The sequence below is a fragment of the Prinia subflava genome, chromosome 4, assembly GCF_021018805.1.
Source record: "Prinia subflava isolate CZ2003 ecotype Zambia chromosome 4, Cam_Psub_1.2, whole genome shotgun sequence".
Taxonomy (NCBI): domain Eukaryota; kingdom Metazoa; phylum Chordata; class Aves; order Passeriformes; family Cisticolidae; genus Prinia; species Prinia subflava.
The window spans coordinates 49,852,527-49,877,072 of NC_086250.1; the positions used below are offsets into that span (position 1 = coordinate 49,852,527).

General features: G+C 38.9%; 1 protein-coding gene across 6 annotated transcripts in view; it reads left to right on the plus strand.

The window, feature by feature from the left end:
• CFTR (CF transmembrane conductance regulator) overlaps positions 1 to 24,546 on the plus strand; it is a 111,535-nt gene that overhangs the window by 44,237 nt on the left and 42,752 nt on the right. For all 6 annotated transcript variants that reach the window (XM_063396730.1, XM_063396727.1, XM_063396728.1 and 3 more), the window contains exons 6-12: positions 457 to 620; positions 1,116 to 1,241; positions 5,206 to 5,452; positions 7,738 to 7,830; positions 8,357 to 8,539; positions 11,118 to 11,309; positions 23,505 to 23,599. In XM_063396730.1, coding sequence (XP_063252800.1) covers positions 457 to 620; positions 1,116 to 1,241; positions 5,206 to 5,452; positions 7,738 to 7,830; positions 8,357 to 8,539; positions 11,118 to 11,309; positions 23,505 to 23,599 — 1,100 coding nt within the window. The remainder of the gene's footprint in view (positions 1 to 456; positions 621 to 1,115; positions 1,242 to 5,205; positions 5,453 to 7,737; positions 7,831 to 8,356; positions 8,540 to 11,117; positions 11,310 to 23,504; positions 23,600 to 24,546) is intronic.

Here is a 24,546-nt window from a genome sequence, read left to right on the forward strand (position 1 = left end):
TTGAACTGATTGTGTTCATACAACACTCATCTCTTCACCAAAGTAATATCTGCCTTCTATATCAGATTAAAACACTTTCAGAAGATTCTCACGTCTTTTTCTCATCTTACAGTGGTTGAAAAAGCCAGAATTAATGCCAAATTTGCTTTACTTTTACAAAACTGTGACTTTTCCTCATGCATACATAACAAAGAGACTTTGAACTTTGCCTAAGAAAAATCTAAATTTAGGGGCAGAATGTATATGTATTGCTGCACTATCATAATTAACACCCAGAATGCTATGTGCTCAAGATCACAAGTCCTCCTTTATAAACTTGTTTTTCTACTAGAAATATTTGTACCATTCCTCACTATATTTTTCAAAGTGTCACTTTAATGACTACTTCCTTTTCATGTAGTTTTCAGAGCACATCTCTAACTTTTATTATTTTTTTTCTGCTGTGGCCTTCCATAGGGTCTTGCTCTGGCTCATTTTGTATGGATTGCACCATTACAAGTGGCACTGCTGATGGGATTGCTCTGGGATATGTTAGAAGCTTCTGCATTCTCTGGACTTGCTTTTCTAATAGTCATGGTCTTATTCCAAGCCTGGCTGGGACAAATGATGATGAAATACAGGTGACAAAAATGTTTTAAAATATTTCTATACATTTTCCTGAAACACATTGGTTTTAAGAAGCTTATACCACTTGATTAAGGTACTCTGGTTATGACATTACATAGGATGAGTCCAAAGAGTGTTTTCTGTGTAGGGGAAGTCACATACAAAATTTCAAGTATTTAGCAGCAGGTGTCTAAACTTAAAAAAATGATAAGTCTAATATGGAGTAAATAGTGATAAAATTAGATGTAGCATTAAACCTAGAATTTTTATAATTAAAACTCCTTGTTAGTCACTTGATTAATTCTTTTTAGAATTTCTATTTTCTTAATTTTAAAACAATTACTGGATTTCTAATAATTTATTTTCCATTCTTCATAATAATTCTGTTAAAGTAAACATTTTAAGCAGAGACATATATGAAGGCTGTTTTCATAAGATATAATGGGATACAAGCTAACTATGCAGGATGAAAAAGATGAAGATTGACCTACTGCCTTTTTACTTTGTAGGAATAAGAGAGCGGGAAAGATCAATGAGAGACTTGTCATCACCTCAGAAATAATTGAAAATATACAATCAGTTAAAGCCTATTGTTGGGAAGATGCAATGGAAAAAATGATTGAAAACATCCGTGAGTAAGTGTACTCATTTGTTACACAAATTTTTTTTATGTCCTCAGAAAAAAAAATCGGGTGGCTATGAACATCATCTGTGGTCATGTTAGTTAAGAAGTAAAGCAACAACCACTAATCCTCAATAAACTGACCATTTCCACACTGCAGCTTGGGGATTTTTCCCAAATTTTTTTTTCAAGTTTACTATGGAGGTGAGATTCTTCGATTTTTTAATTTACTTCCTCATTTGTTATGATGATGTTTCAGTGGTTAGTTTGCGCAGGTAAAACAATTGTGGGATCTGTGTTTGTTTCTGGCCAACCCTGTCCTCATCTTAAAATAAAAAGCCCTTTTGTGGCAGTTACTTAAGGCTTAACAGATGTCCCTCTTCTCTGGTGAGGGAAACAATACAAATGCTGTGCAGCCATTTTCTGAGAAATGTAATAAAGCTGGTTATAAAATTTGCATACAGTCTGTGAAAGGAGTAAAGTAGCGTAGATCCATGTCTTTATCCTGCACATTTACATTAACATTTATTGTCTGTAGATGGCCTTGTAGAATGCTTATCTCCTCATTAATGTAAGGATTGAACTGTAACTGCCAGACCTGCAGGAGAAAGGAGGTAAAAGTTTGCTGAGACCTGCGGGAAGGAAGTCTTTGTTACTGGCAAGGAGTTCTTGGGAAAGGGATGAGAAGTGACATATTGATTGATGGGTGATGCTGCATTAAAGCTCTCCCATGTGTTCCCTGTGTTTGTTTAGCCCTTTACAGAGAAATAAAATTCTGTGCCAGGTGTGTGATTGGGAAAATAAAAGAAATATAAGTATCATATTATCATGTAAATAAAAGACATAAAATTATATTGTTCCACAAACACCTTCTTGTTCAGCTGCTTTCTGAAAGACAATTCAGGGAAAATGAAGTGTTCTTTACCATTAGAATTTGTAATTATTTACTATAAACAATCAGAGAAATTCAGTCATGAGTGCTAGCTCGAGGATGGAATTAGTTTAGGATTTCCCTGATGTCACTAGTCACATGTATTGCTTTTAGGAAATTTGAGAGCATATCATGCTAGCAAATCCCCTAGAAATTAATTAAATAAATTTTAGTCCATAAACTGGTCACAGAAAACTAGAAATTGGACTGTTGTTTTATTATCTATATTTTCTATAATAATTTATAGTAAATTTTGTAATGTTGAAGTTAATTTTAATTGTAGGATGCATGGATTTTTAAAAGAGAAGAATATTAGCCATATTAAAAGATCAGAGTACTTCTCCTATGAAGAAAGGCTGAGATAATTGAAATTATTCATCCTGGAGAAGAGAGGCACTGGGCAAACCACATTGTGGCATTTCAGTACCTGAAGGGACTCTACAAGAAATCAGGAGAGGGATGTTTTGCAAGAGTACACAATGACAGGACAAAGGGGAATGGCTTTGAACTGAAGAAGGGTAGATTTAGATTAGATATTAGGAAGCAGTTCTTCCCTGTGAGGGTGTTGAGGCACTGGCAGAGGTTACCAGAAAAGCTGTGGCTGTCTCAGCCTGGAAGTGTTCAAGGCCAGGCTGGATGGGGCATGGAGCAGCCTGGTCTAGTGGAAGGTGTCCTGCTTATGGCTGCAGGGTTGGGATTGAACTTCAAGGTCCTTTCCAACCCTAACCATCCAATAATTCTATGATTCTTCTGTATTTTTTTTAAGTCATCCAGCAGGTCACTTGGTGAAGACACCACCAGAGCAAGTCAACCCAGGAATGTCAGATTTCAATTGAATTTGGCTTGAGGAATCAGCTCTGCAGGTCCTCCCAGTCATTTGGCTTGTTAAACTGCTGGGAAACAAGACCTTGTGCTTGAAGCCATGTCTGTGTTTTAGCCAGTGTGTTGTAACACAGTCATCACAAAATCATTTTTGCATGCTGGCATTTTCTGATACAAGCCAGTTTAATCAGCTTCAGAGACACCAATATGGGCTGTCTGCTCTATGCCCTCTTAAGTCTGCACTGAAAATAACTGTTCATAACAGATGCCTGAATAAACATACCAGCACTCCTATGGGCTATGCAATGTATTCAGAGAAGTAAAAAAACCACTCCACCAAACTGTTCCTCTGAACCATAGCATAACACTGGAGAAAGTGGAGGTTGGAAGTGTCTGTTCCTTGCCAGCAGAGACACATCTTTATATAAAGTGAAGGATCTCAAGTTTATGTATTAGTACTGGTTCCTGCAGCATCACTCCAAAACCAGGCATACACTGGTCTACATTCTGTATGCACACAAGGCTCGTAGGGTTCCTTGCATCTTTTTCCAAGTGCTCACATTGCATCAGCAAGGCCTGTCCCAAGTAAGTGTGTAATCTACAGAGCTGTCAAGTCTGTATCACAGACAGAACCATCTCTGGGGAACTTTTGCTTGTGGCTGCATCAGTCTGTGGCTGGTACTTGGGAACATACTGAAAAAGGTGTCAGTGCTTTCCTTCTCCCTCTTTGGAGTAGGATTGTGTTCTTCAGCACTGGGGGGCTTTTTGATAGCTTCTAGCCAGACATTTATGTGGTACTGGATGAGCACCAAGTCCCAAAATCTTTGTTATCCCTATTTGTGCTGCCACTCGCAGTTCTATACAAGCTCTGGAGGGACTTACAAGGCCCTTTCTCCCAGCGAGTAGCTCTATCATGGTGGTGACTTGCATGTCTGGCTACTTTACTCAGGCTTCTATTGTGAAATACAGACTTAACTGAAATGCTAACTTAACTTAAGAAATGCTAGGCACCACTCCAAAACGGGCTGAACTCAGATTTTCTGTGAGGGATTTTTAAGATCTCTTTGGCTGACAGAAGTTGGTATGATGCTGGATGCATGTACAAGTCTCATGCACGTGTGATGGGGAGCTGAAAGGGTGTTTCACACAGCACTAATGTGGATGAACTTTGGATACAGACTCTGGGTCAGATGAGGAGACACATAAAGGTTGTGGTGCTCAGCCTTGCAACACCAGGTGTTGCCACCAGTAGTGTGACTGCAAACCTCTGCACAGTATTCCATGGTCACAGCACTCACCCATTGAATGGGCATCTTGGGGTCTAGGGCCATTTAGGCCCAGTTAATTGCTCTTGCAGGAGAGCAACTGCTCTGTCACTGCAGCAGAGGTGCTTCTGTCCAGGCAAAACTGAGCAGCAGGGCACCTGGGGGATGTAAACTGAACATGATCAAAATGAGAGCAGTCAACAGAAGAGCAGAGCTATCAACTCAGAAAAATATTCTGATAATCCCCTGGATTATTTATCTTTTTATTTAATAGTTTGTTTTAATATTCATGGACCTTGTGGAAACAGCTAGGAGTAATCACTGATTGCATTCCTAACTGTGCAGAAGTCAGTAAGCTTTTCTGTAGACTGAGCTTTTATGGAGAAAGGAGGATGGAGAGCAGACTCCCTGCCCTCCACCTCTTCAAACTGAGGTTACGTGGCACCTCAATTCATGGGTGAAGCCATTAGTAGGTTGCCATGCAAAAGAAGATGACCTTATAATCAGACTGTCTATTTTAAGGGTTTTTTTTATGGTAACATATAGCAAATCTGGCGTTTCAAAGTATCTTTTTTCTGGAGGAGTTATGCATCTAAATGAATATGGGATGATGCTTCAGGGAGTACATCACATACCACAGTGATTCAAAATCTTCATATATACCAAATGCTTCAGATTGGTTGTGCCAGGAATTGTAGAGGCTTGTGGATTATTTGGTAGGTAAATAATGACAGATTACTGTTACTTTGTCTGACATCTCTGAACGCTGATGTCAAAATTTGACTCTAATGATTTTTTAGGCCCCAAACCAGTTTGGAGTCTTACTTTTGATAGCTGCAATTCTAGAAAATAAGAAGGGTGAGTGAGCCTCCGAGTTAATTGTTATGCCAATAGTTCCATCCAAAGTGTGATGTAAACTGTGAAATCCTACACTAATCATTTGTATTTTTTTTTAACAGAACTGAACTGAAGCTTACACGAAAAGCAGCTTATGTGAGATATTTCAACAGCTCAGCCTTCTTCTTCTCAGGCTTTTTTGTGGTGTTCTTAGCTGTGCTTCCGTATGCTGTGATTAAAGGAATTATTCTCCGAAAAATATTTACCACCATTTCCTTCTGCATTGTTCTTCGAATGACAGTGACCAGGCAGTTTCCCGGCTCTGTACAGACCTGGTATGACTCTATTGGAGCAATAAACAAGATACAGGTAGGGTACAGAGACTGAAATCTTCCCAAGTACGTAAGCGAATTCTTTATATCGTGTTATCTTGTCAGCTGATCAGCAAAAGCACACAGCATTTATGCAGACTTTTGGAATATATGTTGCTTTGACTAAACACCATGAAGTGTCATTATAAATCGTGATATTGTTCCCCAGGCAGCATAACCACATGAGTCTCATGCTACCTGCTTGCTGCTTTTTTTCTGAACAGTGATATCTAGTTAGTTATTCTCATTGCAGAATAAGAAACTTATTAAAAGAATAACTTGTGGTGCTTAAGAGAAGTTTTTTCTTCAGAAAAGGAAGTTCAGAATTGATACATGTTTTATATAGCATGGTTTCCAGGAGCTGCAGTCACAGATCTTCTGTTTTTCTGGATATTAGTGGCAACAATAGAAGGAGACTGTGCATTTTATGCAAATGTGCATTTCATTCATTATGAGTAGCAAACATAATTAAGGTACCAGTCAAATAATTATTACCCACCTTACCTACTGAGATCAATTGCTGATGTACCAGCATGAGAGGCTTATGTGCAGAGTAAAATCAGGGTGGATTCTCATTAACTCTGTCTTTTTTTATCTGCTGTTCTGAAATTACTCCCTAGGAAGAAAATTCTTACACTATTTTGGGGTGAAATCTAAGACCTTTTTCATTGCATATTTATAGATGTGGGGTTTTTGTAGAACATAGATTTTATTATTTTTAGTGTGATAAAAATAACTAATACAGAACCTATAAGAAGTAAGTGTAGGACTTTTATGGCTTTCAGCTGGGCAGGAAATTCAAGAAATCTGGCCATAAACCTTTCTATTTGACATTCAGAAGGTTGCCTTGTTAGGTCCCATTATGGGCTTTCCTTGTGCTCTCAGATTCCCTGGGCATTAGTGGAGGTATCCTGTCTCTCCTGTTTCCTGGAAGAGTGTGTCCAATGCCCTGGACACAGTCACAGAAGTGGCAAGCCCAGTTGTCACCACATTGCCCTCATTTCTCTGAATGCTTGTCTTTGGAGATGTTAGCAAATGGGTGCTCCAAAATTCAAAAATAATCATCTCTTTGTGGCAGGTTCTTTACAGTCCCTATAGACAGTCAGGACAGAATCCCAGGACACCAAAGCCCTTTACTACTCTTAAGAAACATAAATAAGAATAATAAACTGCTTGCACATCTCTCTGATTTAATTTCTGCATCAGTTTAAAGAGTTGACTGGGCCAGGTATATCCCCTGGGTTATTGTATTTTCACACATTTTTAGACCATGATATCTCAGAATCAGTGTGCTCTCTCTGACTATCACTGCTCCAGGAACTCCACTGGATGACCCCTTTGTTATGAAAGCACAGCTATAATTTCCGTGGTTTTTTTTTTTTTTTTTTTTTTTTTTTTTTTTTTTTTTTTAAATAAATCATGTGTGTCTTGCCTCCCAGTTTTTCAGTTCCTGCCCTTTCAATCAGCTACTTAATTGTTGTGCCAACAGAACCCTTCTTCTTGTTCTACTTGGAAAATTTGCAAGTGTACTGTTGAGAACTGATTTCCCCATGAGTCTGCTTTTTCCACTGTATTGCTCATATAGATCTATTTGCTTCCACATAGTTTAGAAAAGTAGAATTTGGAGGAGACAATATCTACAGATGACCTTAATAAAATAATGAAATAGAGAGGCTGTCTTTGCTGCATTAGCATAGGCTTACCTTATTTCCTAATGCTATACTAGAAGACAACACAGGCACAGGGTTGCTGACTTAAGTCATTTGAAATTACACTACATCAGTGCTGCACTTGCCAGGATCATTATCTGCCTTTTATTTTTATTGGTAGAGAGATCATTCTAACTCTTTTAAACTCTTGCAATTTTGGAAAAGGGAGATATCAGCATGTAGCTGCTTTGTTTCACTGTCTACCAGAGTGCAACCTTTTATATCTTACTCCAAACCCAAAGCTTTGTTTGAAAAGGGTTAAACTCAGAGGGGTGATCTTGCCAGATACAAGTCCTGAAAGCAAAACAAGTGCCTAGTTTTGATATTCTTTCTAAATCAGAACCAAATACTTTTATGGCTATGTTTTTACTAGAAATGAAAGAATTGGTAGTTGGAAAAACACTTCCTTCTGCATCCAGAAATGTTGTATAATTTGTATTTATGCCTCTGCTGAAAGCACTGTAATGCAAAAGTGCCATCAGAGGTATTAGTGCTCCATGTAGGCAAATATGGACTGCTTTGTGCTGTATGACCTTGTCCCTTACTGTTTCATCTGCTTTCATGGTGTTTCTAGGATTTCCTGCTGAAAAAAGAATATAAAGCTCTGGAGTATAATCTAATGACCACTGGGGTTGAGCTGGACAAAGTAACAGCTTTTTGGGATGAGGTTGGTACTTTTACCCAAACTATATTAAAACACAAAGTGTGGTTTTTTTTATATATTTGCCCTGATGCTCTCTAAAAAGAGTAGCCTACACTCTTTCATTTTAACTAGCTTCAGCTCTCAGCAGGTAAGGAATACTTAGCAAGTTATCAATGCATGATATCAAATTATCCACAGCTGAGAAACTTTGGAAGAAACCTTTTAATAAGTGCTAAGGCCTATAATAAGTAGTTATTACTGACTTAGGCCAGCCTGGAAACAGAATCAGCCTATGGCACGTATAAACATTGGAAAACAGTTCTACAATAAGCTAATTTTGTTTGTGTCCACAAATTTTGGTACAAGTCAAATACATAGATTTTAGAAAAGTACATTTAAGAATATAATGAGTATTTTATTGATATGCAAAGTAACATGAGAAAAGTAAGTTCATATGTTTTCATAAATCCATAATATGATATACATCACTGCATATGCATGTTTTATTTATATATTATGTACATTAAATATATATCCATAAATGTTACAGGGAATTGGAGAGCTGTTTGTGAAAGCAAACCAGGAACACAACAACAGCAAAGCTCTTAGCACTGACAGCAATCTCTTCTTCAGTAATTTTCCCCTTCATGCCTCTCCTGTTCTTCAGGATATAAATTTCAAGATTGAGAAGGGGCAGCTATTAGCTGTTTCTGGATCTACTGGAGCAGGCAAGGTATTTCTGTTTCTGCTGGTTCAACCAGAGTCCTAATAGCTGTAAGGAATAATATTGTGTTGTTACCTGTATTGTTACCTGTATTTTTACTGTATTCTTGCTATCCTGTGCTTGCTGCAGAAATGATTGCTGCAGGAAAAAGTATGGATAAGCTGCAAATTTCATTAAAATATGAGATAGAGTTTGCTGGATATTTTTGTAATAGAAGGTAACAGAATTGTAAGGAAATAGCAATTTAATGACAAAATGTTTTCCCATTGGAAGTAAAAGGAAATTTTACAGAAGTAATGCCGACTGAAACCTAAAGTAAAGGCTCTGGTGAGAATCTCTCTGCCTTTAAAAAAAATGAAGAATATAGAATAGATATTCTGACAGCTCAGTGTGCTAGAAAGCTTTTTTCCTCCTGCCTTGCTAACATTTTAAGGAAAAAATTGAATACAAGGTGGTTTGTAACCAAAGACAAGACTGGCAGCAATATGGCCAGGTATGTGTGCCCTGGACATGTGGTGTACCTGAGCATTTAGCTCTGGCTCCTATACTGCCTCACTTGGGCTTCCTGAGACCCATGTGAAACCCTGGGGAGATGCTGCTGAAATTGGTGGTTTCCTGTGAAAAGCTGTGGTTTAGATTATTCGCCATTTTACTACAGCAAAGTGTTATCAATGCATTTGGTTTGCAAATGACACATCCAATTAACATCATTAATATAAAATGAGTTGAACTGTGATACTCTTTTTCACTTTGAACAGCAAGTAATTAAATAAGTCTTGATGAGCTTTTCATCTTCACTCGGTTTTTGAGGAGACGTGAAAGTTAAAACAAATGTTCATTATGCTTCCCCTGTTTAATAAATTATAGGTGAAAATATTATGATTTCTTTTACTTGCATGGGGTACAATCTTTGGTCTGTTGGAATCAATGAAAAAGGACTCATCAGTTTCAGTATGATCAAGGCTTCTTATTTTTCACTACTGATCTCCACATGAGAGAGCAAGGGACTCAGAACATGAGATTGTCCTCAAGACGATGTGTTAAGGTGCATTTTACTGTGATACTTCTGAATTAACAGAATAGTTTATCTATTGCTACTGCTGGTAATTGTAATACAGAAATGTGAAATAGGAAATGCTGAAGGATGTATGCATATCTCCTTTATTCTGCTACATAGGAAATTGAGGAAAATTCAGATTACACTGAACAGTCTATGTGAGTATATATATACAAAAAAATTGCACTTTCCAAGGCAATAAAAATAAAAGCCTTATAGTATTAACTCAAAAAGTTAATATTATGAAAGTCAAAAAATAAGGTTTGCCTGGTACCCACCATCCCCCCCCAAATACTGCCCTTCCTTTACACTTTCTTAATGTAAGGGTTCCTTCATGGTGCTTGAAGCTGTTACTGTGTATTCCAGGAACTGTCTGGCCCATGAAACAAACTGCACAATTTTATCTCTATTAGCTATTTAATCTATAACAGCTATGAAGCCTGACATCAGCTCTTTAACATTGCTTCAGTATTAGATAGAGTTTGTTTTAGTTTTGTTTTGTTTTCTGATTTGTGTTATATAGCACAAGATGCAGCAGTTTAACATCCAGTGTACAAAACACACCATGCAACTGTCCTTTGCAAGATTGGGGGACTTCTTACTCCACATTTTGGAAAAGTCAGATTCTGGTGTAGGAGAAGGAATCTTGTGAGACTCCCCCAGTACTTTGTATAACTTGCAAAAGGATCTCTGGGCTTGACAGCATGAAACTGTGGCTTAGATTTTTTAGATCTTTGGCTGTTACGTCCCAGCTTTGTTGAGTGTTTACTGGTGTTAAGAGCACCACTGCAATGGCTCTGTAACATATTTTTCCGTGTATTTCTCAATTCTATTCTTTGATCTAGTAGCCAATGATGTGTGACAAGGTTACTACAAGCTACTGATTAACTTTGAAATTATAACATGTCAGTACTGCAATTGCAAACAATTCTTTTATGAAGGGAAATAGTAAATATACTTAGGTCATGCATTCACGTAAATGAGTTAACAGTTACAGAGGAAAATTGAGATCATACTGAGCAATTGTATATACTTACACATAGAAATTGCATTTTTCGAGGCAATACAGATAAAATACTTATAAGCACTAGCAAAATTATAAACATGAATTATGTTGTACAAAGAACAAACAAAATAGTCACTGATAATGTGAAAAATCAAATAAAATTCTCTATAAATACTAGTACCTTTTATCTGTATGTATTTCACAGATAGATTTTTACCTTGTAAAATAATGATACCTTCATTAAAATGACATACTTTTGCAGCAGCATGCCTTTTTTACAAGATATCTTACACAATTTTTATCATTTATTAGATTAAGTTTCTCATATATTAGAGGTCTTTCAGAATCACACATATCATGAAAATCTCCACTAATTGCAGTTTGCACTAAATCAGTACTTACAGGGACACTCTTGACGAGACAACTATGCCATTTAAGTGACTTAGCAGAGTGACTCTTTGTTCAACAGGTTTTTTTGTTGTACAGATCTCTGATATATTAATCAAGTGTTAATGTTTTTTCAGACTTCTCTTCTGATGTTGATAATGGGGGAATTGGAACCTTCGCAGGGTAAAATTAAACACAGTGGAAGGATATCCTTTTCACCTCAAGTTTCCTGGATCATGCCTGGAACAATAAAAGAAAACATAATTTTTGGTGTATCCTATGATGAATACCGGTACAAGAGTGTCATCAAAGCCTGCCAACTAGAAGAGGTTAGTCATCTAGGACTTTTAAGACCTGTGACCCTACTCAAGTGAAAAACCCCATAGAAAAGGTGTGGGAATAGAGCTTAAAGCAAGTGAGAAATTTCTGATATTTAAGGAACTCAGCCTGACATCCCAATTTTGTGGAACTGCAAGTCGTCTTGTAGCCAGCTGCTTGGGAGATACCCTGACATTGACAGTTCTGGTAGCCTACACAACAGAAGCTGAGTAAGCTGGCTCAGACATTACATGGTATCTGCCTTCTCAGCCTTCCTTGCTAGTTACAAACCTGAGTAAATCTACTGATATTGAAGAAATTGTGTACAAATAGATTATTCCTAATTTTTTTTGTCATATTTCTTCCACATAAATAAGCTTTTTCCTTACAGTTTTAGAAATCAGCCTGTTTTTCTCCTTTCTTTTGCACTTCAAAAATTGCTCCAGGGATAACTGGAACTTTGTAGCAGAAATCTGAATTATTTAGTAGAAAACTTCGACTAAATCTGAGATTTTTTCTGTGTATACACTAAAAGTTCATACACTGGAAATAATTGCAGGATGCATCCTTATGTGACATGCAGCCCACAATGAGTACAATCACATTAAAATGTCCTTGTTTGATGCTTACAGAGGGTAGTATAGGGAAATATATTTTACACATAGCAAGGTATGCAAAGCGACAGCATTTAAGACCTTTGCAAAATTTGCTATGCCTTAAGGTTTTGTCTGTAATATACAAATAAAAACAGTGAATATTTAACTATACTGAATAGGATTTTTCTTTTGGCCGCATAGTGAAACATTTTTCCTTGGCACCAGTCAAGCAAGAAACCATAGCCAGTTTGTTTAAAAATAAGGTTACCACTGCATTTTATCTCAGTGCAGGGTATAGTTAAGTGGTAAAGTAATATTGCCCTGTATGTTTCTGGGCATTTGAGTTATGTTTGGATTTTTGATTTGGTTTGCTGGAAATCTCTTTGGAAACTCCTGAAGACAGGAGCATCGACAACTTCTGTGTCAGGCTTTCTGTAGAGTTGTCCTTAACCCCAGTTGTGAAAGTTATAGTTGATGCCAAAGCTCAGGAAACAGCTGGCTTCAGCAGTTCAAAGCTGCCCTTGCTCAAGGAGGCTCCCCAAGCCTGGCCCTTCCTGGAGCAGCAGGAGATTACTGGTGGCTCGGTGTCTCAGTGCTGGTGGGACAGCTTGGTGTCTCAGTGCCCGTGGGATGGCTCCATGTCTCAGTAGGCTGCAGCTCCTTTGTTCTCCAAGCAGGCTCAATCAAGCCAGCTTTGATCTGTGTTGGTGCAGCTCTGTGCAGAGTGATATGCTTCACCTCCTAGCAGGGATTATTATTTGAGATCAGGTTTGATACTTATATGGTTTTTTTTTTCCTCCTGGACTGAATAAATTGGGCTGGTCTGAAGAGAAGGCAGAATAGTCTGGAAGGAAGCCAAATGCATTACCCTATTGCTGTTATTATGCTTTCTTGTCTTGTTAGCTTTCATGAGTTAGTTACCAAACAAGACTCAGTATGGCAGATTGAAGGATGGATTTCAAATTCTTATTCCCTGTTTATTCCCCAGTGTGACCTTCAGGGGTTTATTATATTAGTGCTTTGCATTGGAGTTTGTGTGCTCATTCTTCAGAAAGGAGAAACCAGAGCAGCTTTGCCTAACTGAGTTCACTCTGCCCCCTTCTCTGCAGCCTTCCCAGGTAGTTATACATTCCACCTGAAAACAGGCCTGCTGAGTCTGGTTCTTATGTGGAGCCTTCAAGAAACCAAGGACTGGTGATACAAGAGAGTTTATTTCTTTACTGCCCATGTGCTCCAAGTCAGTTAATATAGAGCTCTTAACAATGGCTGTCAGATTTATTTCCAAGCTCCATACTCACAAAAATATTTTTGGAATACAAAGACATCTTCTTTGACCCAGCGGGCAAATAGAGGTGTTAGTGGGGTAAAAAGTAATATACCTGTGAAGTGCCTCTTTTACTTTGCCATTTCCACCATCAACCTATAGAGGAAGCCAACTGAAGATCTAGTACAACTCGTGAATTTGATGTCTTTTCCCCTTCTTCTTTATTAGTGCCAATAAAATTCTGCAGGTCCCTCTGTGTGGGTCATGTCATAGCGTTTAAATGGGTTTGAGGCTTCCAGACAGTGAGTAGCCTGCTCTTGTCTGCAGCAGAACAGGATACTGAAGCCAGGTGATGTCATGAAAGGTGCTCTCCACTCTGTTTTAGGTCTATAGAGATATGGAAATGATATTACAGAAGTGTAACTTAAATAATTTGGGGTGCATGAGAATTTTCATGAAAGTCAGTGCTACATTCTCCTGCCTGACTTTTTTTATTTGGTATGTAGTTAATTTAATAAGGAGATATCACTTAGAGCCTCTTCAGAGTTGCTAAGTATGCAATGCAAATTTATTTCTGATTAAGTATGAAAGATACAAAGTGCAAGTGAATATTTCCCAGAGCTTTCCATTTTTTTAGGTGTCTAAGAATAGAATTTTCCCAGTATGGAAAATCAGGGAAATTCGGTAGGTTTTTCTTGAATAGAAGAAATTTTTATGTTGTTCTAAAAGATAGTCTCACAGCTTTGCATTTTGTTCTATTTGCGTATGGACCCATCAAAAGGAAGGTTAAAAAGATGATTTCTTCTCTGGGTAATTTTGATTAATCACAAAAAGTATTACTGAAAAGCAGTGAAACGATGAGCAACAAAAGGATTTTCTTTTATTTCTTTCATGAGCTTACAAGTTTATAGGAATTTAGAGCACTGAAGTGGGACATTTTTTAGTCCAAGTAGTTCAGGTAGCTACATTTGTACTTCCTTAACTCTTGTAGGAGATTTCTCCCTTCAGCTTCTTAATCTTGTTGCCTTGGTGCAATTCGCCTACCCTCCAGTTGTGCCATTATACCTGTTCATGATGTACTGTGAAACAGAAGATGAAGATTAAAAAGAAAATTGTTATGATATATTGGAGATCTGCATATCTCATAAATGCTATTCCGAGATAGTTTGACAAAGTGTGTTTGTGTAGGGCACAATGCACTAGGATGTGTGTGCCTGAGGTTACAAGGTTAATTAGTGTGTCCATGTCTTTCAAGTACCCTTTTTTCTTGTGCTTGGTGTGGCTGTTGTCTCACCCCTGAGGCAGGTGAGTGATGGGCAGGCAGTCAGATGCAGGGAATTGTCCTACAGTAGACACTCCTTTGTGAGTCTGTGTGGGGAACGTGTGTTTTAACAGTGCTCCTTGGAGTGTAGTGCCACGTGATGACACATGTGACATCAGCAGAGTGTCATAGGTTTCATTCATGGTCCCTGCTCCTCACAGCTGTTCTCTGGCACAGGGGGAGAGCAGGGGCACCTCAGTGCAAGGCAGTCGAGGTGCACGAGATCTGAGTTGTGGAAACGCTCCATCATGGAAGACAGTCGTGTTGAAGGCTCAGTGAGGGAGGTGTGTCAGATCTAAGTATCACTGCTTCTCATGATTTCAGGATGTCCCTGTACAGGTACATAATATTGAACAATCATGAGATGGGTTCTCAACTGCATCTCTGTGCGTCAGTGAAAGTATGCCTAGGATACTTTTTAAACTTATCTTTTTATGTAAATTTTTATGGTACTGTAGCCTGTTTTATATGTATAAAATTATTCAGAACTTGAGTACAAATACATTTCTTGATTATGTTTTTCCTTTGAGAGTAAGTAGGATAGCAGAGGAGTTAAAATCATGTTTTACAATGTTGTTCTCATTCCTGCAGTTTGTAAATGGGAAAAGGTTAAGAGAAAAGCAGTAAAAGGTGAAATAACAACAACAAAAAAGTGCTTTGGAGTTGAGATAAAGTCACTGTCATTAAGAGCTTCATTAGTGTTCTTGATATCTAATAGGAACAGCCTTACTGCCAAAAATTCTTTCTGAAGGTGTGGCACACACTGAATATGACTGCAATGAGATGTAAGTTGTTTCTAGACATTACCCATATTTTTGTGTGATGCTGAACTAAAGGCAAAGCCAATACATTTCAATTACATGACCCATTCTGCAAAACATCACAGTAAAAGGTTTTCATGATGTATAGGAAAAGGGCTATCTGTTCCTTCTCCACTACCTTCTTGGTCTCTTTTCCTTTTCTTGAGAAACAGTGATTATTTTAGGAAGCAAGAAAGCAGGGTGAGTGTCTAACTTAATATGCCCTCTAAAACTAAGGTCCTCCTAAGCAAATGAGAAAGTGAAGGTTTTACCCTCCTAGGTTAAACTACTCCGGCACAGATCAGTAGTCCTTATCATTTTTCCTTTATTTAGAAGCTTTTTTGAAACGAATTGTTTTATTAAGAGCCCTTTTGAGTTTGCAAGTATTACCTCAAACCTACCCCTGATGTCTTATATTGGCAGGCTATAATAGAGAGCAGACAAGATGTAATTGGTATGGATTCTGAGTGCATTTTCTAAAGACACTCCCCATAGGCAAGTGGAAAGGTACTCAAAAAGTAAGATAAGATGAATTAGTGCTGCCTCAGCAGCACTTTTGACAAAGTGGTTTACCCTTGTTATTAAGTACCTTTCATCACATTCATAACAAAAAAATGTGGCACGAGAGTCTGAACTTTTGCCTAACACATCAAGTTAAGGATCAAGCATGTTGTAAAAGCCACTGAGAGATGTAAACTTCCTGAGTTTGTATGTATGTGGAAATTTGCCACTAAATTTGAAGTAATTCTACAAGTGTGACTTCCCTAAGGATTGTATTAAATGGAAGTTGTATTAATTTAATGGGAGGGATAACATGAATATTTAGGGAAATTTGTAGGATTTAATTTGTAGGTGGTATGTGGGTTGGCAAAATCCTTTTTACTCATTTTATGAAGAATAGGAAAGGAATGTGTCTTGCTTTTCAGATACTTAGGTTGAAAAATCAGTATTAAAAGCCAGGTATATGCAGGGTACTGGATTTTTGATTGATTTTACCACTTGTCATGGGTTGAAGCTGGCCAAATGCCAGTGCAACCATGAGTGTTTGTTTTTCCTAATAAACCACTGTGAGATGTGGTCAAGAACAGAGCAAGGCAGGTCTAAAACTTGAAATCGAAAGAAAACTTTATTAAACTACATAACAACAGACAGTAGAAAAGAAAACCCAAACACCCAAAAGCAGACAAGAAAACCTCCCAGAACACTTCCTCTCCTCCCCGCAATTTCCATCCCTTACATGCTCAACAGTTAACACAAGCACATTACCCTCATCTACTTGCTTAAACCTTCCACAACCCTGGGCTCCCAATCCAAGTCATCATCCCTTAAAAAAACAATCTTCAATCCATCCAGGGAGAGAGAAGTCTCTCTCACACCACAGACCCCCCACAGGAAACACAGGTCCATCCTCCCATGTTCCCATGTCACCCATGGCACCACCCGGAGAAGTCTGCCAGGGTGACACCCTCCTTTCCATGTCCAGTGCTCTCACTACTGTCCATGGACCAAAACCGCATATAGGGCTCTTTTAAGGATGTTTGGATAAGTACTAAAAACCAGCCATCTTCTCATATTGGGACAGCAGTCTCTCCCAGCATTTACCCCTGGGGCTGAGGGTTCCAAGAACAGGCCACAAAGTCTTTGGTTTTGAACCAAAAATCATCCACCCAAATACAGTCTTATTTATGTTCAGGAGAGTTCAGGGTCCGTTTATGGCTAACATTACGCAAGAAAAGTCCAGCTCAGACGCCACTCCTCTTCATCTCTAGCAGTTGAGGGGGGTCCTTTTCATCGTCCTTTATCATCTTGGTTCCAGGCTGTCTTCTCTCTTCTGAAACCACCAGCCATGAGAATCAATGTCTGAGAACAGTTCTCCTCTGCCTTAGAAAGAGTTAAAAGCTTCTATCTCCCGGCAAGGCCACAGGCTCAGGCACTGGCAGGCTCCGGCAGCTCCCACACGCAGCAGCAGCAGCTCGGCACCTTCTCCCTGGAGGGGGGGACAGACGGGGACGGGGGGACAGACGGGACAGGGGGATGGAGGGCAGCTCCGAAGTTCTCCATCCCTCCATCCTGGATGGGGCTGGCTCAGCTCCCATCCCGTTCTCTCTCTCTTCCCCCAGCTAGGGCCCGAGGCCCACCTCGGCCAGGCTTACCTGGCTCCCCTCCCCTGCCCAGCCTGGGCAGGGTAGAGGAGAAGGACGCTCCTCTGCTGAAAGCAGAGCCAGGAAAGAGGAAGTCCCTCTGAGAGTCCTTGCTTTTAACCCCTTGTGTCCTCAGAGGCGTGTCCAACCTCTCAGTGGCCACCAAAGGTGTCAACATCCAAACCTGGCCACTGATTGGTTTGACCTCAGCATCCTGAAAAAAACTCATTTCCCTCATTTCCCCTCAAACCAGGACACCACTTGGTCAGTTAAACAGGTAAAAACCTCTGGACAGTTGAAACAGGAATTTTCGTGTGTAAATGCTGTTAATATTGAGCAAACTCATCCTAAGGGAAAGCATTCCTCCAGTCAAGACTACAGAAGCACGCCTGTTACAGTTATTTGTGTTTAAAAATAAACAAGCATCATATCCCATTTGAGTGGGTCCAGTGGTTCATGAGTTTTGACTTCCATAACTCCCAGTCTTACCTTTTTGTTATGTGAGATAGATATTTTCCCACCTAGTTAATTAATTTTATCCTTCAAGGGTTACCTAAGAGTCCATAAACACGTAATGGCAAACTACCTTTGAGAGATTACAACTCTCTGAGTAAACACTCGTTCTGATTTGAGAGACACCAGCTGCTCATGAATGTAATGTTTAACATGGCATGCAAATAGAGGAAGTGTTTCCATGTGAAATTGAATTATATAATGGTACTAAAGAAGTTTGTGGCCAGATTCTCTAGGATTTTGAGCTGGGTTTACTGGGAGTGCAGAAGATTATTTTCATTTAATAACAAGACTATGGGGGGATTAACTATAGAAAGAGACAGTCAATGTTCAAGCCCAGGTTTGTGTTCCTGTGTGTTCATCCTTACAAAGGATGGCATCCACCCTGGGAGGAGACGTTCACTGCAGTGTCAAGAATGCTCCAAAACACATCCTTGCATCCCATGTATTGCTCCAGCTCCTTTTATGTGTGGTGATTTGGGGTAGGTTTTTGGTTGGTTGGTTTGGGTTTGGTTTGAGTATTTTTGTTTTGTTCTGTTTTTTTTTTTCTTTACTTTGGTCACATGACTAAATCAGCAGATGTTGAGAAGTTAGTATGTCAGTGAGTGAAATACTTTGTGCTGTGATTTTGAGCCTCGTTTCCACAAGGGAAATGGGTAGATTACAAAGTGTGTGGAAGAAAGGAACAATAAAGGGTTCAAGTGTGGAACAGAGTACTTTGTGGTACGTAATTCTCTACAAGAGGGTATTAAATGGCACTTGGTTATCTAATCAGGTACATGTCTACGGTGTAAATTATGTGAGAGCAAGTGACTTAACCTGTCTTCACAGCGGGGGAGAGCCACTGGCATGTTAAGGTGAAATTTATCACATCCTAACAGCTAAAAGAGTATAAATGCCTCTTTCAGGCCAAAAGTCCACATAATATGTCACAGATTCACAGAATATCCTGAGTTGGAAGGGACCCACAATGATCATTAAGTGCAACTCTTAAGCCCATCTGGGGATGGAACCCACAACCTTGGTGTTCTTAGCACCATGTCAAACCTCCTGCTCCCACTGTTGCATCTCAGCCCCAAAGCTGGTTACCTTTATGTTTTTTCCATCCCGCACTGGTGTGATCCACTGGCCTACACAGGCTCCTCTAACTGAAATTCTTATCTCTGGCCCAAAATCATTGGCAGGTCAGCTGTGAGGCTGCACACAGTGGGTTTTCTGAGTGAACTGGAAGTTAAGAGGCTAGTATGGTTTCTTTATAGCAGAGGAATATCCTGATTAGAGACAAGTTCCCAAATGCACTGACTTCTAGAAGTTTCTCAGTGATCACATAAATAGTGTAACAGACCCCCACCCTGCAATGTTCTCTGTTGATATCATTTAGTTCAAAAACTTTCATTCAAGGCAGCTCTCCCCACCCCTTTCCCTGTCTCAGGTACAGGCCTCTGGACTTACCTTAGGTGTTGTCCTATCTTCTGTGTCTTTTCTGGAATCATATTTAATTCTCTTACTCTTCGTTTAACCTACCCAAATGCAGTTCACTGACTACTTCATGTTTCAAAAATATTTCCACGGAAATATTTTGCCACAGAGAAAACAAGTTTTGCCAGCGTTCGTGTGAGTTTTGGGTGAGCCTGACACTCTCTTCAAGGTCACAAACTGTTGCAAAAACAAAGCTTATGCTTTTAGATCATGAGTCCTTCATAAAGGGTTCAGCTAAAGTCTAACAAAAGCTTTGGCTTACAGAATGAGCAGGGAAAGAGAAGAGAGTAATATAAAAATTAAAATAAAATTTTTAAAAAATTATTTGAAATACTTAGAAGAAATCTGTTTCTCTGGCTTAATTCCGAAGAAAATGAGGATTCAAGTTTGTTCAAGCTGGTTACCTAAAAGTCAAGATACAAGAAATTATTGAAAATTCTTCATCTTTTAAAAATTCATAGAAGTATTCTGTAGTAGGTATGAGTCTGAAACATGAGTCTTGATTTCAAAACTTTAAAAACTTCAAAAGATGATGATGATGAAAAGTAGCAATGAGAGTGGGGGATTTTCTGGGAACTGTGAAAATAAGCATAGGAAATGTTAATGGCAATGAAGAAAAGGAAGGGGACAGAGATGACTGTAGATGTGACTGTAATAAAAACAGAAGGTAAATAGAGAACTGAAATAGAATGAAGATAAAATGCAGAGAGTCAAGACTGATGCTCTGTTCCATCAGATTCACAACTGTTTTTTCTTTTGTGAGGGAAAGCAGAAGAGAGACAATCAAATTCCACATAATTAAGGACAAATTTAAGGAGGAAAAACAAATCACGTAAATAAAATGCTTAGGTTCTGTCATTACAACCGCTTGAGTAGTGTGAGTAACCTTGGACATATTAAGCAACTCTTGGTTCTTATAGGCTGCTTTCTGTCATGCTTTATTATCTTCATTGTTGCTAATGATTTATCAAACAATTCTGATAACAATTAATCTCTACAGAAAAGACTTGGAGTGTGAAGTCCATTCTGAGGTTTCCTTTTTTAATAACAAGATCATATTTCCTGTACACCCTGAAGCTATCCCGGCTGCATTCTTCCTTACCAAGCCCAAAGGTATTATAAGGGCAATCCCTTTACTGCTGAGGAAGATGAATATGGCATTTTCACTGAAAAAAGTGCAAATGACTGTTAAAAAGGGTATCATGTATGATATTAAAAAGGCTTTCATGTATGAATAGTTACCAACCAGTTTCTCAATTTAAGCATTTAGAAATAGACATGTTAAAGAAAATCCAGTGGCTGCTTCATACTTTATGCGTGTGCTGAGTCTTGTTCTGTCCAGCATCATTACATTAGGTTTGTCCCTGGCTTGATTTCACTTCCTGCATAAAATGACAGCAAGGATGTATTTGGACCAGCCCTATGTACTTTATTACAATAGGTCATGCGTGTTCCAACAATTAACATTGTGTGTCTATTGGACTTCATTACTTTGTTTACGCCTTTGAAAGAAATTACTAAACATTTCTTAATTATTTTAATTACAGCCTGAAAAGTTCTTTGTCTGTTCCATGCCGTATATTATCTCGAGGTGAAGGGTAGAGGAGAGCAGAAGGGGAACTCATTAAAAGTCTGATTAAAATTCCATGTTGACGCACCTGCAAAGAAATATATCTGATGAAATCCCACAACCTTTAAAGCAATGAATTTCAGTAGAGCTGGGATTTTACCCTGTTTGCGGGACAAGACATGCTGGGCTCAGTTCTTCACCTGGGTTTTTTGGGAAGGAGTGGAATCAGGAAATAGCAAGGGCACCAGTACCATTACAGGCTGCAGTACTGGTAGAAATGGGAAACAGCTTAGATCAGCTTAGAGACCTGCATACTTAATCATGCAAGCCCCTATGTTAATGTTGAAGTTACAGGTGAGTAACATGACTCTTGCATACATAATGAGACCATAAGTGATCTGATCAAATTGTCTCAAAGAAATGCCAGAAAACATTTTATGCCAGAATTTCACATGTTCTCTCTAAGTATTTCATGACTTATAGGAGGGTGATTTTGTCATATTCAGAAAGTTTTTCTTTAAAACTGTTGCTGAACCTGTTTTTCACATTCCTCTTTCTCCAAATACTTGAGCTGTTACATTAACACCAGGGATTTGCTTGTGTGACTCCATTAATGAGAGGGAAATAACTAGTTAACATGAGAATAATTTAAAAATCACCTGCAATAGGTTTTCCGCACATAAGAGCGTCTTGATTTTAAGGTCAGAATCCTCTAAATCAGGAAGTAAATGCTATTATCAAATTAGAGACTTGTGAGAATCTCCCATTTCCTGACAGACCAGGCGGTCACTTTCTAGCTCTTGAGTGGCTGGACCCTTCATCTGTCACTGTTCCAAGCCTGAACAGCATTGTTCACTCTGTTCCTGAGGTCAGGGCAATTTGCAGGGGAGGAAGAAGGAAACATTTTCCGGAAGGATTTTTATTTATTTATTTATTTATTTATTTATTTATTTATTTATTTATTTATTTATTCTGCAAAACCTCAGAGGCCTGGAATGCCAATGGGCTGCCCAGCCAAGAGTGATCAACCACCAAAATCACAGGAGAGGCCGTCAAAATTGGATTGTGTATGAGTTTGTATGAAATACAAACTTACAGAGAGAAGCTCAGCTTAGGATCCCAGGTAGTATTGCCCTGCAAGTGCTTCATGTGGCTTCCAGTGTGGAAGCCCTAGGATTTCTGTGGGTGCTGCAGAGAGCTTGCAGGCAGCTGAGCTCCTGCCTGCCTCTTGGCTGCCTGCTGGACGAGACCCCAAAACAGGATACCCTGCCCAGAGCACGGCCCAAAGATTGCTCTCAGAAGCTCAGGCTCTGAGGGATAATGCATGCCACCTTTTTTCCCCCAGAAACTGCACTGAAAGGAAAATATGTATGGTGCATGAGAACACTGGAGCTAATTTTATCTGGTACTGAATGCCTCAGTAGCTTCCTTGGCTGCGGGGGATCCCTGCCTTGAGAGTGGGAAGGTGTGCACAGGCAGTAGGGTGCTGCTGAGCAGTGAGCACGGGCACTGGGAGCTCCTGCCACTGCCAGGGATTCCCACTCTGCATGGCAAACTGCCATGACAAACTTTCCTGAAATTGTATGCCCTGGAAGCCCAGGTGCCATGAGGCACAGGAAGCTCATCCAGCCTGTGTTTCTGGGAAAAGTCTGATGAAATTACATCCACCCCAGCGACAGTGGTGTCGCTGTGTTGGCTTATGGATGTAGGTCAGTTAAGGCTTGAAGGTAGAATTATTCTTTTTTGTTAGAGTAACTCTAAATGTAGAAAAACTATACAGCCTTTAGGCATATGAGGCCCTTCAGGCCATCTCCACTTTGATGAATTTCTGTGGTTTACATGGATCATCAATTTCAGTGCTAAATACTCTTCTCAAGAAAATTTCTGGCTATCCCTACCAGTGGGACACAAGTGTCCTTTTCTCCTTTCTGTGTCTCATATGTGAGTGCAATGGTATTTTCTGCTTTTATCCCTGGCTAAAGATTTGTTTTTAACATAGTCATGAGTTCTAAATAACTTACAGCCCAAGCAGTGAAACTTGGTTCCTAAAACTTTTGCAAACCATGAGCATTCCTGGCTAGGAATGCTTGTCAAGCCTTCTTTAATGAACTTGCCTGAAGTATATATTTCTCTGGGTTCTGAAGAGCTCAGAGTTTGCTTCTTGTTTTCGCTAACTTCAGCAGCAAATGCATTTATCATTACTTGAGCAGTTAATATCTTGGACTGACATTGTATGAAGGTACATTCCTAGCTTTTATGGAGAGTAACTATTCAGACAAATATTTGTTCTTAACACCTTGCAGCTCGTGACTGCTTTCTGCAATAGAATGATACATTTTCTCTTATCACCATTTCTGACTACATAAACAAATGAAATAAATAAACCTCTATGGGACTTTTTTTTTTTTACAACTGCTCTTCAAATTGTCTGTAGACAGTTGTACACTATGTTTCCATCAAATCTGTAGCTTGAGTTTCTCGGATATTGAAAATACTGATTCTTAAAAAAAAATTGTTAACAGGATATTTCCAAGTTCCCAGACAAAGATTATACACTGCTGGGTGAAGGTGGAATCATTCTGAGTGGAGGTCAACGAGCACGAATCTCACTGGCAAGGTGAGTATTTTACTCTTCAAGTAGTGTACTGTTTCACATGTATGGGATGTATTATGACTAAGCATTTAAATACACATGGACTATCCTGTTAAATAAATATCCTTCTGGTGTCTCAGGAACATGATTTTACTGTAAGAAATCTGAGTTCTGCTATGCACTTTTGTTTATGATACACCTGCATATTAGTTTACTGAATTTTAAAATTTGATGTCAGACAAATGCTGTGTCTTAGCATAAGATGAATCTTTCCCTCCCTGATGCAAGATGTCTTTGACAATTCAGATCTTTAAGTGTAGCTTTTTATGTACTGAAGGAACCCATAGAAAGATCAAATAAATATTCCAGGCTCTTTCCCTGCTATGACATTTCTTCAAAGTGGTTTATATAGTGATCAATTACATACTGCCTGTCTGCAGGTAAATGGAGGGGGGAAAAAAAGCAACCATGTTCCAAAACATTTTGTGTTAACACTTTGGCATCCCTCTGTCATAAGAAAAAATAGTAAGCAGTGACTAGTCAATCCATGTGAGTAACTGCCTTTTATGTTTGACCTTCCAGTGTTAGTAAGTAATTCTCAAAGTCTACAGAACAATAACATAGGTGTTTGTCTTATAAATTAGCTATGTGTTTCAGCAGAATCACTTAGCTATTGTCAGAAATCCAGTAATGACAGCTCTGATGTGTAAATGGCCCCATTTATTTCTGTGCCAAGTGCAAATTGTGTTGATTCCCATGCCCAGAAACGCTGTGCAGAAGTAAAATCACATTATAGTGATTTGCACTGGCATCCCATGGAAGATGTGCATGTCTGTATGAGGCTAAAAGATGGGATCATTAAAAGAAAGAATCTTTCAGTGTGGGCTTGTGAGACTGAAGAGGCATATGGATGGTTGTGGTTTATGCAGTAAGAGGAAAGAAGAGGGGAAGATCAGGCAAAACTTTCAAAG